At 39.9% G+C, this 17,027-nt stretch overlaps 1 protein-coding gene across 1 annotated transcript; it reads left to right on the top strand.

Annotated features, from left to right (window-relative positions):
* The first annotated feature begins 1,590 nt into the window (after nucleotides 1-1,590).
* Nucleotides 1,591-15,392, top strand: LOC129112578 (activin receptor type-2B-like). The gene is made up of 11 exons (XM_054624737.1): nucleotides 1,591-1,767; nucleotides 3,939-4,146; nucleotides 6,901-7,016; nucleotides 7,842-7,993; nucleotides 8,231-8,374; nucleotides 10,115-10,258; nucleotides 11,172-11,320; nucleotides 11,497-11,611; nucleotides 12,569-12,707; nucleotides 12,946-13,076; nucleotides 13,389-15,392. Exons 1-11 carry the CDS (start codon nucleotides 1,716-1,718, stop codon nucleotides 13,581-13,583), a joined length of 1,545 nt encoding a protein of 514 aa, XP_054480712.1. The 5' UTR covers nucleotides 1,591-1,715; the 3' UTR covers nucleotides 13,584-15,392.
* Nucleotides 15,393-17,027: the final 1,635 nt, after the last annotated feature.

The raw sequence follows: 17,027 nt of genomic DNA, 5'->3' as shown, positions 1-17,027 counted from the left end.
CGTTTCTTAAATTCTCAACAAAGGAAATGATGTGCAGTGATATTGTACTATATTATTTATATATATATTTTATTTGATTAATAAGCTTTTATTATTTGCTCTAATGGGTGTGTATCCTCTTAAGAGGGGAGATTACAAAAGAGAAGCATACCCAGTTATTAGTCAGAGGATAATGATTTCAAACTTTTTGAGGGACATTTTTTATAAAAGGGATGTCTGTTGGCTGGGAGACGTAGTGAGTGGGCAGGCTGACCAATCCTTTGTCACATCTTTTAAAAGAAAAGAAGAAGAAAAAGTCATGGCACAACTTATTTAGCAATTATGAAAAAAACGCTATTAAAAGTACATCATGTTGGGAAATTGGGGAAGATTGTTATTACACACTTCCTGTTTTGTGATAATAATAATAAAAAATGCTTAGCGATTCATTATGAGCCATGATTAGTCTCTGTTTTGGTTTTGCTGTGTGAGATATATTTTATATTTAACACAGTCTGGCGGACGAATATATTTTAAATAGCATTTATTGTATCTTGTTACCCCAAATTGGGTCAGCTATTTTTAGCACGGCCACTTATGCATAAAAGATCATTCAGATAGAAAATACTAAGAATTTATGGGCTGACAGACACATTTTCACATCGACACGGACAAATATATACTCTATTGTGTATATATTACTTACATATTCTGTGTTCACATGATCATGCTGTTCAAAGCCTACCTTAGTTTATGGTTGACTTAATATCTTTTTCTTTCGCAGTTAAAATATTGAAATACTTCAATCACACTTTTTTTTTTTTTTTTTTTTTTAAGAAGCTCACACATTTGCACAGTAAAATCAGTCAGACATAACCTGAACACTGAATTTAAAACCCGGTATAAATAATAAGAACCGAGAGTAGACTATAAGAAATACCAACTGTGACCACAGAAAGTGCAAGTGTTACTATCAGCTGGAACCGGGACAAATACCAACGTGGAAAGCAAACATCTTCCATAAAAAAAAAAAAAAAAAAAAAAAAAAACTCGTGTTCCTCCTGTTGGGCTTATTTTACGCTTTCTCCCCCCCCCAAAAAACCCACATGATTATCATAAATAGCAGTCTAAAAATGAAGTCATTCCAGGCGCGTATCCACGGAGTAATGTTAAGGTCACACGCTGGCTGCCTGAATTCCCCTCTTTGTGTTTACACATCCGGGTTTCGCTGTTTGCAGCCCATTCCCCATTTAGAAGCCATTTTGGACACAGATCAGTAACATGCATGTAAACCCCGACCGACCTCCCGATGCAGCGGTGCTACTATCCAAGTGAATAACCTCAACAACAAAAAAAGAGCGCCGAGCTGTCCTTTCGGATGCTTTAATAGCTTCCCACTCGGTTTTTGGACCCACTTCCGACGGGAAAAGCTGCACCTATCCGCGGACGAACAGCCGGTTAATCGCTCCTATCTTTTTTTTTTTTTTTTCCCTCTTGCAACATTGTTGCAGCGTCGCGGCTATTGACACGCGTTTTGTGGTGTGTGTGTGTGTGTGTGTGTGTGTGTGTGTGTGGTTGGTTGGTTGGTTGGTTGGTGGTGGTGGTGGTTAGGCTGCTGGAGGGACTGGGAGGCCTGTGGTCGTTTTTGATCCTGGACGGATGTTTTGGACAAACTGAGTTTTAATGTTCGCGACGGAAAGCCGGGGGAAATATCAGTCCTGTATTCGAAACGGAACATGTCTTTTTCATGGCTGACTTGTTCACTTCTTCTGGGAACTTTGTGCGCAGGTAAGCCGCTATTGTTGGGTCCGAATTTGCAACAGTTTTTTTTTTTCCCCGGAGTCGTTACCGTGTGTGTGTGTGTGTGTGTGTGTGTGTGTGTGTGTGTGTGTGTGTGTGTGTGTGTGTGTTGTCCGAGTTTGATTTTATTTTTTTTTTTTTTGACCTGTGAACGAGTTTACGTGTGTTAGTTGCTAAAACTTTATTGGCAGTGAATACTATCGGGTCAGCTGTGTGTGTGTGTGTGTGTGTGTGTGTGGGGGGGGGTTTATTCTCTGATTTTCTCTGTTTGCCCACACAAACCAATGTATTTCAACACGGCGATTATTGAAGCAAAAGCTGTGATTTTTTTATTATTATTTATTTATTTAAAAAAAAAAAAAATGAAATCTAAATTGAATAAAGTATTATTTTTTTTGCTGGTTCATTTACCCCCAAAAATATACATCCAAATCTAAAACTGTTGCGTCCCCCTCGCCTTCCTGAACAGTGGCAGGAATAGAAGGCAGCAGCTGCATCAACATCCTGAAACCTTATAGCCTCACATCTCAGGTTCTGCACTCTGGTTTTTATGGTTACAGCCTCCTTTTTATTTATTTTTTTGGAAAACATTATTTTATCTGAAAATAAGAATGTTCATAAATCAGTGTGCGTTAGGTTTTTGATGAGGCAGCAGCTGTTGTGTGCAGGCAGGTCTTTACCCCGGATTGAGGTTACTGTTACACAGCTCCGTTTCCAAAGCCAGTGGCGTACAACCACGTGAAATTGAGCATGAGGGTTGTTTTTCTTTTGTTTGGTGTCTTTTTTTGTTTTCGTTTGCAGCTCATATTGGAGGTTTTTATTGTGCATCCCTAACGTGTACACTTCTCCCCCCCCCCTAGCTAGAGATTCCCTATTGTAGTTTTGACAACAACAAAGTCCACCTTCCCCCTTCAACTTTTAGTTTTTGCATACATTTTTATTATTATTTTTTATTATTATTGAGGCACAGCTGTTTCATGTGTGCCACATAGCGCTGTAGCTAATGGCTTTATGGTTTCTAGATTAGGGCTTGGAGTGTATTGTAAGCTGCTTCTCCACAATTCATGTTGTTGTGGTGTAAGCCTGGGTAAGTGACAGGGGGGAGGGGGGTTGGGGAATGATGTAGTAAAAGTCCTTCCCGATCATGTGACCACAGATATCAGAAAATGCCATCTTTGCTCAATGGAGCATTGAACATCACTGCTGTTTGTGTGTATGTGTGTGTGTGTGTGTATGTTTATTCTTCCCACATTCCTTCCAATCTTATTAATGAGCATGATGTTTGATCACTGCATGCATCCCTATATGTTGTAATGGAATCCATTGTATGCTGCTGGACAACTAAATGCATGTGTGTGTGTGCGTGTGTGTGTGTGTAAGTGTGTGTGTGATGGGTCGATGGGGGTAACGCTGGGGGATGGGCAGCCTCCTATAGGCAGGGATTTAAAGAGACACGCACTATTTTTTCTGTGAACAAAGATTATGCACGAATGTCCGAGAAACACAGTGAATGACATGTACATTATGTTATCTGCTTCAGTATTCATCAAAAAAACACGTCTTTACGTGTGCAGCTTCAGTGTGTCCAACATTAAATCCACAAAGAGGAATGATAAAACCCTTTTTTTTTCAATTGTGTAACAGCAGGAGACTGACAGCTATTGTTATATCTCACGCCTGGTGAGGGGGAACTATTTCCTGCTAAATGACAGTAAAGAGCCCTTAAAGAAGAAGCTCTTATCTGCCTTTCCAGATGTGTCACACTCCAGCAGGATACAAGAGTCCTTATCTATGGAAGTAGCATCCCGGTGTGTGGTGTGCTTCTATATCACAGGAGGGCATACCATTGTTTTTTTTCTATAGCTAATTAAATTCTGTCATTTTTCCTCCATTTTTCCTTGCTGAAAAGATCTTGTGGTGAATGGGATTACGCTGAACTACTATTCAGCAACATCTTAGCCCAGAGGAACTCCCTTTTTTTTTTTTTTTTTTTTACTACAGCTCCCAAACTTGGCCGGGTGCCAGAGTGATGATAGAGGCTTTGCTCAGTGATGTTTCTTCGTGGCATCGAGCGGATCCTTCGCCATATGTCTGCTCCTTTCCGCTGTTTTGTCAATTCATTACGATGTGAGCTGACTGAGGCCTTCTGTCCATCTCAGGGTACAGTCTTGGAGAAGCAGAGACCCGGGAGTGTGTGTACTACAATGATAACTGGCGTACGGAGAGGACCAACCAGAGCGGCTTCGAGCGCTGCGAGGGGGAGAAGGACAAGCGGCTGCACTGTTATGCCTCCTGGCTCAACTCCTCAGGGACCATCAAGCTGGTGAAGAAAGGCTGCTGGCTGGATGACTTCAACTGCTATGACAGGTCGGGTCACTGAGCGAGGTCATCGCCACCGTGCATCTCCATTTATATTTTAGGTGTCTGGCTCGGACCCAGAGCGACTGGCAACGAGCACAACACAAATATCATATCTGCCTCAATACCCATCTCTAGTTCAATACATCTACATTTCTTTGCCAATGAGCCAGTCACAGAAAATATTGCAAATATTTGCTGGTTGTAGCCTCTTGACTGTGAGGATTAGCTGTTTTTCTTCCTTTTCAAAAATCTCTTTCAATGGAATGTGTCTGGGTTTTAGTCTTGTGGTCGGACAAAACAAAGAATTTAGAGATGTCATCTCATCAAAACCAGTAACTTTAATGACATCTTACGCGTTGGTAACATTTGGAAGGCACTTTTTCTTTTTTAACTGACATTTTCTGGAGTAAATGATCGATCAACAGATTTATCAGCGGGGAAAATAATCAGTTGCCAAACAAAGAAAAGGAAACTTGACATCAAACATTACATAAAATGTAGAGATGCAGGATATATCACAAAAGTAACTGTGGACCATTTGCATATACATTTTAATATAAGTTATTTTGCATTTCTTTATCACCAGTATACATCTCAACACACATTACAGACACTCAGTTGCCTGTTTATCATACAGAGTGGTGTGTCTCTTATATAACCGACCCTCATTGACATAAATGGCGTGGATTAAAATGATAGAACCACCTGTCAGTAAAATTAAATCCAGTTCAACAGCACCACAAACAACATCCTCCAAAATGATCACGCAGTTGAATCAACACCAAAAAAAAGAGTTTCAACCAAAACTGAACACTGTAACCTTCATAAAGGCAGGATTTATTGAAGGACTGTTGTTGTATTAGATGGTTCATCTTTGAGTAGGTGTTCTTAATAAACTGGCAACTGAGTGCTAGTCTCAGCACATATCACACACGTTGCCAAACAAAGACCGTTCTGCGGATACTGCGCACACAGACACAGCACATGAAACTATTATTAGAATGTCATAGGGCTGCAATTCACAGGTCATTTTAATTATCAATTCATCTGTCTACTCTTTTCTTAATTAATCTCAATCTAAAAAGTCTGAAAATTAAAAAATGCCCAATGCTTAGAGCCCAAGATGTCGTTTTTTTCTGATTAGTGGTTAAAAGCCAATAGATATGCAATTTTAAATAATTTAAAACAGAGGAAAGCTGAAAATGAACACATTTTAAATAGCTGATATCAACAGATATAGAATTTCTACTTGTAAATAACAAACAAGTGATGGATCAATGTAATTAATCAATAGACGACATGATAAAACCAGATGCAGTCTGGGAGGCACATAGCCTCCTTAATCCACACATCTTTACACACAGAATGCACAGCACAGCATCTCGAATGGAAATTATTTAATATATTTCCCGATGCAAATTTTAAAGCCAGCCTAACAGTTGGAGGTATGAAAATAACATTTCCGATCTTGATATAGAACCAGACTCTACTAGATGGGGAAAGTGATTTCCACAAGTAGAAACTCCTGTTTGGTAAATGCTCTGCAACCAGCAGAGCTCACATTCATTCTTTCTGGGAGTAACCAGATAGTCTGCATCTGTATATCGGCGGTGCAGAGTACAGCTCAGTGTCCACAGCCCGATGATGGCAGATAGATACGGTGGCACCGGGCCACTCAGGATTTATAGGTCAGGAGGAGAATTTTAAACTAGCTTTATCAGCAGCCAGTGCAGAGCTGTGTGGCATGATCAAACTTTTTAAGCCTCCAAAAACGCTGTGGCTTGAATATTAAACAAGCTGGAGTCCTCTGGTTGCTCATGAAGGCAAACTGGAGAAAACGTTCCTCTAATAATCTGCCCCAGATTACAAATCTGTGTGTAAAAAAAAGAGTTAACCATTAGCCACCATTAGAATAGTTCTTTTCTCCTTGTGTTTGAACCATTCTATTTTTTTTTAAATTGGCTAAGGTAGTTCTAAAATTGACCTGCAGTTTTTGAGAATATCAGGATAAATATGAGCACTATTATGAGTAACAGGTTGATGTTGATCAGCAAGGACTACATTATAACAAAAGCACATTTTGAAATGGGATGGAATGGGGGTGTGCACAAATTGTAGGTTTAGACGCAGGTAAAAGTCTGACAGTTTTGGGAGAAAAAGCCTCGGCCTAAAGTGCTGCACTATAACTAAAAGGGGAATATAATACCCCCCCTTTCATTCTGATCAGTCTAGATTCATTTTCCTGAGGGAGAAAGCCTGTTCCACAACGAAACATACAGATTAAGACAGTAGTACGCAAAAAAATTCTATGCTTTCATCCATCCCAGCTCACGACTATGTCAACCAGGGAGTTTGTTCAGAGCTGCTATTGCAGACGGGACTAAACGGCTCGGTAATCTGAGTGAAATGGTCCATGGTCTGACAGTTCCTTAAGTGTTCTGTATGTCCATAATTAATAAGGTTATTAAGGCCATATATTCCCATTGAAAGAGATTTAGCTTATTTAAATTCCCACTAGAATTTAGTCTTTGTTGGTTCATACACTGGCAAATTAGCACTATCAAATACCAAGGAGTGCAAGGGGTATAAAACAGAGTCCTGACAATAAACAAGACACATATTTTTCTTTGATAGAAGAGTCAGACATTCACCTGCTTGGTTCTTGAAGTCGAAGTAAAAAAAATGCTCAGTAAGTTTTACAATCATAATGTTTTGGCCCTATTGTTAATTATTAAAACTCGCTTGCTTTTTTTTGTTTAGGCAAGAGTGTGTCTCCATGGAGGAAAACCCTCAGGTCTTCTTCTGCTGCTGCGAGGGCAACTACTGCAATGAACGATTCACCCACCTTCCTGACATGATTGGCAGTGGCAACCGAGGTGAGCCGCAAATGCATCCCACATATAGTACAAGCGGAAAAATAGGTCTTTGCTTTTCCCCTCCGATTAGTGGGAGTGAGGCTTAGCCCTGCATCTAGCAGTAAAACAAGCATCATGTATATCACACTGATGCATGTTACACAGCCTTTATGATTTAGTTTTTTCCTTTTTAAATGAAGGCCTCGTTGTTAGAAGCCTGTTAATTTACCACCTTGACATTTCAGTTTTCTTAAAAATGGCTTTTCAAAAGATTAATCTTTTTTTTTTACATAACATTTCTTTCTACAATCAACACTTGAAATGATGAAGGCACTTGCAAATGACAAGGTAGTACAAAATGTAAACCATACTTTGGTGTTCCATTTTTTTACCTCTTTACTTTTTTTTTTTACAAAAAGTACCAAAACACTGGCAACAAGGAAGATCTTGGGTCGATAATAATGAGAATAAATCTAAAACTAAATTTAAATCATACCCCCTAAACTAAAAAGAAATCTGGTTTGAATTGAAATCAAACACTTTTACAAAGCTTGTTTACAAGACGTTTATCTATAGAGGGAACCATAAAGTGCATCTGATTATCAGCTGACTATAAGGTAACAGAGTAGATTTTAAACCCATCATAACCAGCCTATTTGTTTGTATATTTATAGCGGTAATGGTCACTCAGTCAGTTACGATCAAGGGCGGACAATCTAGATAAAATGTTACCCGTCTCTTTTTAAAACCAGGTCTCAGAGTCCGTGAGGGACGCTCTTAATGCTGCCTCCAACCTACACTGTCAAAACGCTGACATGCTGTAATTGCTCTGTTCCTCCCTGACAGTGAAAATCCGGCCTCCACCCCGAGTGCCGACCCTGCTCAACGTGCTGGTGTACTCCCTGCTGCCTCTCTGCGTGCTGTCCCTGGCCCTCGTTCTGGCCCTGTGGATGTACCGCCACCGCAAACCTCCCTACGGCCATGTGGACCTGAGCGAGGTGAGAGAGGCCACGTACTCCAGTCTGACTCTCGTTGTAAAGCGGTCACCCTTGGAGCTGAGAGATCTCAGGGTCTTTCCCTGCATGTTTGTTTCTGCACGGCTACTCCTTATCGCCCGGTTCTTCTGTTATAGTCCTGTTATATTCTGTACTAAGGGCAAGAGCCGTGCCAACATCTTTTTAGATAGATTTAGCAGAGGAGCCAGACTTAACTGGCTGTCCTTGTCTGTCTTTCAGGATCCTGGACAAGCTCCTCCATCACCCTTAGTGGGTCTGAAACCACTGCAGCTGCTGGAAATCAAAGCTAGGGGGCGCTTTGGTTGTGTGTGGAAGGCCCAGTTGATGAGCGAATATGTTGCTGTAAAGGTCTTCCCTGTTCAGGTATGTTAATTAACCCAAGGTATTTGTGTATGTTTTTATTTAGCGGACTGCTGCTTTGTAGCTCCAGTTTGTGTATTAACATTATATTTGAGTCACAGTAGCAAGCATCCAATTTTTTTAAAAACCCATTTCCCAAATTGGGATTGTATTGCCCAATCCCAATGACATATTTCCATGGAATATATATATCCGTATGAAAGATATTGGAAAGTAAGATAAGAATTAAGATAAGAAAATCCTTTATTAGTCCCACAGCGGGGAAATTTGCATTGAACATTAACATAGTAATAATAACATTAATAACTATTATAGCAAGATCTTCATCATGGAGGACCTTTTCGTGAGTAGGTCCAGAGTGAATGGCCTGATCTTTGAGATTCTCCTTAAATTGATAAAAAAAACATAACTGAACAATGTTTGTAATTTTGTTTTTCAAAAGAAAGGTAGCAATCAAATATCACACCCAGATTTCTGGCTGCAGGTTTGCCATTGAGGACAAGAATACATATACCAATATAACTGATATTTAAGATTTTGTTTCACATTTTACAAATTGAGAAAGGAGATATGTCATTGCAAGCTACCATCTTTGTTGGGAACAGAAGTGCCACTCAGAGAAACATGTTACAAATGTAATGCAGTGAATGGAAATATTCCATTCACTGCATTACATTTGTAACATGCTTATGTTTTTTTCATCCAGATGATTAAAAGAGTCTTTGAGGGTGCTGAAAATGCCTTTATGACAGTTGGGGAATAATGAACTACTTGTAATTAAACCAGAAGTTAACTCCATTTTGTAGTCATTTGCTGGTAGTTAAACTACATTCATATTTGCAAAGGCATTGAAGTAGTATAATCACTTTTTGATCTATTTTATGTGTAGGTAACTACTGAAACTACCAACACTTTTTGTCCATAAAAGGATTATTTTAATGTTTCTTCTCTACTGTAATTGAACCCCCCACAACACACTTGACCTTTCACCTTTGTGTGGTGTCTGCATGCACCAAGGGGCGGCCGTTGCTTAGTGCTCAAACAGCGACATCTTGTCAGATGTTCATCTTGTCAGATACATTTTAAATGTTTGAAAAGGTGCAATATTTTTTTTTTTTTTTTTATTTCTGTTCAAAGATTACGGCATACATAGTTTTTTGAAAAATCCGATGCTTAGCACTGAGACTTGAATGTAATGTTAATGTGGGCGGCTGTGGCGTAGTGGAGAGCAAGGTAGTTCTCCATTCAGAGGATCGGTGGTTCGATACCCGGCTTCGGCAGTCGATGTGTCCTTGGGCAAGACACTTAACCCCAAGTTGCTCCCGAAGGCTTGCCATCGGTGTGGACTGGATGTTGCATGAATGTTAGTCAGAGTCTGATGGTGGCACCTTGCATGGTAGCCTGTCATCAGTGTGTGAATGGGTGAATGATATGTAATATACTACTGACTGTAAGTCGCTTTGGATAAAAGCGTCTGCTAATGTAATACACGAGAGGCACCAGCAAGGGCTTTGTTTCAACATATAAGAAAAGGAACCCATTATTTTCAAAAGTGCTTCTACAAATCATGAAGACCTTAACACTTTCTGATCTGTGTGTGTGTGTGTGTGTGTGTGTGTGTGTGTGTGTGTGTGTGTGTGTGTGTGTGTGTGTGTGTGTGTGTGTGTGTGTGTGTGTGTGTGTGTGTGTGTGTGTGTGTGTGTGTGTGTGTGTGTGTGTGTGTGTGTGTGTGTGTTCGTATAGGACAAGCAGTCATGGCAGAACGAGCGTGACATATTCCTAACCCCGGGGATGCGTCATGAAAACCTCTTGCGTTACATCGCTGCAGAGAAGCACGGCAGCAACCTGGAGACGGAGCTGTGGCTTATCACGGAGTTTCACGAGAGGGTGAGTTCACGTCTTCCCATATATACACCCATATATATCCACATATAGTTAAGTCATGGCGAGGTGTATAGGGCGTCTATGTTTACTGGAACTGCTGGGCATTTTCCAATATCAGCCGAGGCCTTTTATTTACAACAACAGAGCATCACAGCTTTTTATTAAAGTGGATTTTATTACTTATGGCAGGTCTGCAGTACCCAGTATACCTTGAAGTGATATAATTGTGTGTTGCTTAGATTTATACAGTGGATTGTTTTAAGCATGTAGTGTAAAAATAATACAGGTAAATTATGTTGAATACTACTAGCGTAAAAAAATGTGTGTGTTTGTGCCTGAAATAATACTGTATGAATAAACACCTCCAGGCCACCAGAATATATTTGTCATTGGTCTTCTCAACAAAGGTATTGGTACATCAAAACAGGATTAAACAATAATTACCATAACCGCAAATGTAGCATTACATTTGTGTAATGACATTCACGGCTTGTCCTGGAAGCACCTTCTATTCATGGCAGAGGCACAAACATATTTAGTTCCAGTAATTGTCTCTGTGCCATCTGTGCATGTGTCATCTGTTTGGTGCAATGTTTCTATTTTGTCAGTGTTTTTAATGATAATTTAAGCTACATTGTTTGAATTTAGACGCCTCTGGTATTTCTTTCATACCTCGCTATTCGGCTGGCAAATGAAGTGAAACGCAGGACCAAAAACAATCTATTCCAGGGTTATCTTCGGCTAACTCTTTGGACGCTTACAGTAGATTTTCTGCCAAATAGGGGAAAAATAAGATTCTTCTTCAGTTATTAATCCTTGTTCCTGAATTGTGTGTGTGTGTGTGTTTGTGTTTGTGTGTGTGTGTGTGTTATTAATCCTGTGTTCCTTGTGTGTGTGTGTGTTTGTGTTTGTGCAGGGCTCATTGACAGACCACCTGAAAGGCAACACTGTGTCCTGGACTGAGCTGTGTCACATAGCAGAGACCATGTCCCGCGGCTTGGCTTACCTCCATGAGGACATTCCCAGCTACAAGGGAGAGGGGCCCAAACCCACCATTGCACACAGGTAGAGAGAAAAAAAACCCACAAACTGTTCCTGGTTTTTCGGAACCTTTTAAACCCTTAAACAACATTTAGGTTTTAGTACTGCTGTCTTCTGGTTGTGCACGATTTAGTAATTTTGCCCTGGAAATCCACGGATTAATAAGCAAAACTGACTTTGTCCTGAAATGACTGTTCCAGGGACTTCAAGAGTAAGAATGTGATGGTACGAGATGATCTGACTGCAATCATTGGAGACTTTGGGCTCGCTGTACGGTTTGAACCGGGAAAACCTCCTGGAGACACTCATGGCCAGGTATGACTGTTCTACCAGTTATTATTTCCACTTTGGCACTCTGAGTCTGAGTAGTTGTCATCTGATTTCTCTGAAATGCTCAAAAAGGACTCTTATGGGTCACTGTGTTTTAATATTTGCACTTAATTAATTATGTAGAGGTTTATCATTTTTGCATAAAATCTATCCTTATGTGGATCAGTGTACAAAAGCTCATAACGGCTGTTTCCTCTTGAAGGGTTTGACATTGAGAAATTGTAGTAATACTTCATCATGAAAAGAATTCCAAAGTGTTTATTCTGGCTGCAGAATAACTTGACAGGTTTTGAGATTGCTGCTTTAAGTAGAGCCGGTTTACCCAGCAGCAAAGCAGGGGGCTGTTTGATACTAAAGCATTTTTTTTTTTTTTTATTGTGACTAGGCAACCACTGAAAGAGTGCTAACGTTAGCTTAACACCATGACCATAAAACCATGAGCTCTATGCTACCTAATAGTTAGAAGTACAGTTTCAATGAATGAAAACGAGGTACCTAATAGCTCAAGTATCCCACTCATTTTCCTCCGGGCCTGCTGTTTCCTGTTCAGATCATAGTAACTCTGGTTGTTATAGTCATATAGCTTCGGGTGTCCAGCAAAGGTCACCACAATGAGAAAAATTTGCTGGCAATTTTTCGCTCTGATTAATAGAAATTTAAACTTAAGGTATTCAGGGCGCTCCTGCAAAAAAAAACCAACCTAAGGCTCATAGAGCAGAAAAGTCGTAAAGCGCTCAGCAACGCAAGAGCTACAGGTCTGTTTGATCAGGTTCCAAGTGTCCCCAGTGGGAAGAAAGTTTCTAAATCTCTAGAAAAGTGACCAGCAAGCATGTGATCTGATGGACTCCAATTTTGGTTGTTGCGAAATCATAATATAAAAACACACTCCGGCTCATCATTCATGCACATACTTACTCCTGCTTGAATCCATTGTCCTGCCAGGTGGGTACGAGGCGTTACATGGCTCCAGAGGTGCTGGAGGGAGCCATCAACTTCCAGCGAGACTCCTTCCTGAGGATAGACATGTATGCTATGGGCCTGGTGCTGTGGGAGCTGGTGGCTCGCTGCACGGAGGCAGACGGTGAGTCAAACGTTGCATGGAATGCTGCTTCGCCAACAGGGGAAAGGTCACTGCTTCAGGCTGACCTAATAGACAAAAGGCTTAGTTTTCGTTTTTTTCCTCGGAAAAGCCATCTGATCTAGGTTAAAAGGTATAATGTGGCTCGTTAAAAGAGCACAACTCCAGATGCTGCACTATTTACTTAACCTCTCTGTGTACTGCTTTTCATCCTTTGCCCTCACTCACTGCCCCTCTTCAGGTACAGTCGGCGAGTACATGCTGCCGTTTGAGGAGGAAATAGGCCAGCATCCCACCCTGGAGGATCTGCAGGACGTGGTTGTGCACAAGAAGATGCGTCCAGCCATCAAGGACTGCTGGCTCAAACATCCTGTGAGTAACAGAGGAGGAATAGCTCCCCGCAGTTTAAACAGCAATACCAGGATATCATGCATCCTTTTTTCCAGTAAATACAGCTCGATCATCTGAGGTCATAGACCGTTCTATGAATTAGTTTTTTCTGTATCTTTATATTTACACCTTAGGGTCACAGAGAAAGTGAGAGATTTCTGTCCTATGACATGGGTTATTATTTAATGTTTTGGTTCAGAACCTATCCACAAAAAGGAAGTGCCCCTTTTTAATAAAGTAAGAAAATAAAACCATAGACTTCTTCTCCTAAAACGTCTGTGTTTGTGTCTACAGGGTCTGAGCCAGATGAGCGAGACCATCGAGGAATGCTGGGACCACGACGCAGAGGCGCGACTGTCTGCTGGTTGCGTGGAGGAGCGCATCGGCCAGATCTCCAGGACGATAAGCAGCACTACCTCGGACAGCCACGTCTGCATTGTGACGTCTCTCACCAACGAGGACCTACCTCCCAAAGAGTCCAGCACCTGAACGGGTGACACCATCCTTCACCTGAGCTCCTGTCTTTTTATTTTTTTTTTTTTTATTTTTATTTTTTCAAATCCAAACTCAGCGGATCTCCGTGAATATTTAAAAACATAACAACTAGCAAGTTGAATGCAGCTGCTATTATCCCACACTGGTAATTTTTTTTTTTTTTTTCTTTCTGTTTTTGGTGTTTAAAGTCCGATCTTACTAACACAATCCATCTGCTGTAGTTTTAAAGTAGTAATAAGTTATGCGATGGGCACATCTGATAACATCCATGTGTCAAATCCTAAATGTCGTCATTACCTCATGTATTTCTTTCGTGCTAGTCTATTTTTATTACCTCATAAGTTGTTATCTCGGTCGTTTTTTCTTGTCCTGGTCGCGATCGTCTGCGGCCAAAACGAAATGAAACTTTTTGCTCCAAACCTCGGACGAAGTGCTGCACGCCTCGGAGGAACCGTTTTGAGACTGTTAAGACAAAATATATTCATCTTCCTCAGGGGTCGAAGCTTCTCGATTTTTAAACTCTCCCTTATTTTAAACCTGTGAATGCCTCAGAAAAAAAAAAAAAAAAAAAAAAAAAAGATCTAAAAAAAATTGGAGCACAGATGTGTTTATCGCAAGGGAGGAGCTGAAAATGGGAGCTGAGCAGTTATATTGGACGTTTTTCGACTTTTTGAAGATTTGGGACAGGCGTCTTGTCTCCGGGGAACTACCTCTCAGGTATCCAGTAGGCTTCTTTGGAACATTTTTCTCTAAGTTGAGAGCCAAGCTATCCAGCTAGCTATCATGGACATATTCCTGGAATTTATTTTGTTTTTTAATTGTAGAAATTCAGAGTTACTCCTTTGCCAGTGCCAGGGGCATTGACGGATGCTGTCTGGAGTTCCAATGTTACACATTCTTGATTTTAACTGTGTATGAATGTGTGTGTGTGTGTGTGTGTGTGTGAGAGAGAGAATTTGAGGACTAAATGATGTGGTATGGATAGAGCGTGTTTTTAAAGTAAGAAGCATGGACAGATAGTTGGGGTTTATCCTTGCGAGGGCCATACTTGAGTAAGCAACATGTCTGTTTTTTAATTTTCATGGGTGTTTTTTTTCAATAGACTCAGTCAGACACCAGTCCCCAGATACCTCAAGTCACTGTACATCATGCAAGGAGAGCTCAAATGGTTGCCTTTGTCTCAAATGCAATGCCATAGTTGTACCATAACATGAATACCATACATTGAATGTCCGTTATGCTGCTGTGACTATTCCAGGATACTCAAGGATTTGTAGATGTACATGTATTCTTTGTCGATATAACGCTAATGATATTATGTGAGGCTAATATTCTGTTTTTGTGTTTATTGACCGGGTAAGCCCTCAGCTGCTTACTCCTCCAGACTGACCTCAGATATTCTGACAAGTACCTCAGGCTTTTTCTACATGTATATCAAGTTGTGTTATGTATTTTATTGTGTTTTTAGTAGTTGAGATATTTTATTGCCGGTTGGGCCTCTTTGTCTGTGGAGATTCTTTTTTTCTTTTCTTTTTTTTTTTTTTTTCTTAAATAGAGCCTGACCAGTTGTCACGGTGTTAATGCTGTACAAACCTAAAAAGAAGAGAGGCAGATTCTTGTAAATAGACCTGTTCACACAGTTGCCGAACACTAATCTGTTTTTTTGTTTTTTTTTACTCTAAAGCAGGGCATTATTGTTTTCATTTCACAAAAACGGAAAGGGATTTCTCAGTTCCACTACCACATATTTAAAAGTCATTTTGACAACCAGCCCTGTGATATTTCTTTTTATATATATATATATATATATATATATATATATATATATATATATATTTTTTTTTATATATATATATATATATCCAAGAATGGTTGATGTGTTACTGATTTCTATTAATAATGGTATCAGTTCCTCTGAATCAGAAGCTGTGTAGGTAGCACTTGCATTAGAAAGCTTAGTGTGTATATCATCATCATCATCAACAACAACAAAAAAAATCACTGATGGTTAGGTGCTGGCGGCTTCTGTGATTGGCCACTTGTTAGAAATGCCAGTTTGAACAGTATTACCTCAATAATTAACCCGCTGATGTGATGTTCAGACCTGTTCGGTGATAGTGAAACCACGTTGGACGACACACAGGCTCATCTGTTGTGCTTTGATCGGTGTTGTGGAACGTAGTGATTTTTAACAGGGCTGTGTGACGCTTTCTCCTGTGCAGTTTTGGTAAAGAAAAGAAAAAAAACATCAATCCATACCGATTGTTTTTAAGTATTTGGGATTCATAAACTACATGATTGATTGATAATGCAGCCCCATTGCGATTCATGTAAACAGTGGCATGTGCGTGGTCCAAGAGTCCAGCAATATTTATATACAGCAATAGTCACTTGAATATCGTAGTTTAAGTAGTTAAACTCAGATGTGACTTAGCAGTTTTCTTTTGTGGATCAATGGAGTACATCTCATCACACCTGGATCATGTTCTGATGACACATGTTAAAACCTCATAATAGAATAAATGCTGTGGGTTGAACTGTTGTGTGCGTGTGTTAGCTGAACGTGACCCAGGTGCTTTCACGTATTGTGCCAGAAAAACAAACGATCACGAAGGAAAATCTGCCGTGACTGTTGGTTACCTCCAAATGCTGTCTTACACCCAGCTCTTCTGAACAGAAAAACCCGTTACCTCATGCAGTACCTCGTTAGTAACACTAACATGGAGTCAGTCTCATCTTCAAAACAAAACAAAAAAAAGGAAAAAAATAATAATTATCCTGTATATATTAACTTGACAAATGTAAAGGGTTTCTTCCTTTTCATGTGTGAATCCTGTGAAAACAAAATCCTTTTTTTAATTTTATTTACAGTTAACATATTGTTCATTTCTCATTGTGTGAATGGGCGATTGACTGAATAGTATGACCTTCCCTGTTTATGTGAAGTGTGTGTGTGCGTGTGTGTGTGCGTGTGCGCGGCGTGTGTGGTGTGTGTTGGTTGGTTTCACTAAAACAGTACGAATGGTAACTTTATCTGTGAGTTGAAATGCTTAGAAATATAAACTAGATGAGAATACATCCATCTTTTTGTATATTGAAATAAAGACAAACACTGATTAACCATGCAAATGGAATTTGTTTTTCTTCAGTTGGCGTCAGTATTACCATGTTTACATTTTCATTACACAACACCTCAACATATTGCAAAATAATACTTAAAATACTAAAAGCTTTTTCGTGCCATTAAGTAAAACATAAATTACAGGCCTGACTGTTTCTGTAATGCAAAACTTCTGTGAGAGCATGTTTTGTTTTTGTTCTGCGCAAAATATATGTATATACTCAACATGCCTAAACTATACTTATTTTTTACTTTACTCTACGCTGTTGTAAGCCTGCAAATTTCCCTGCTGCGGGACTAATAAAGGATTATCTTAT

The sequence above is a fragment of the Anoplopoma fimbria genome, chromosome 3 (assembly GCF_027596085.1).
Source record: "Anoplopoma fimbria isolate UVic2021 breed Golden Eagle Sablefish chromosome 3, Afim_UVic_2022, whole genome shotgun sequence".
Lineage (NCBI taxonomy): Eukaryota > Metazoa > Chordata > Actinopteri > Perciformes > Anoplopomatidae > Anoplopoma > Anoplopoma fimbria.
This window is presented reverse-complemented; position numbering and strand designations above follow the sequence as displayed.

What these genes read in the sequence shown, in the direction of transcription:
- LOC129112578 (XM_054624737.1), top strand. Translation starts at nt 1,716, where the DNA reads ATGTCTTTTTCATGGCTGACTTGTTCACTTCTTCTGGGAACTTTGTGC. An exon ending in GACTTCAACTGCTATGACAG is followed by an intron (nt 4,147 to 6,900) that starts GTCGGGTCACTG and finishes TTTTTTGTTTAG; the next exon opens with GCAAGAGTGTGTCTCCATGG. An exon ending in GATTGGCAGTGGCAACCGAG is followed by an intron (nt 7,017 to 7,841) that starts GTGAGCCGCAAA and finishes CCTCCCTGACAG; the next exon opens with TGAAAATCCGGCCTCCACCC.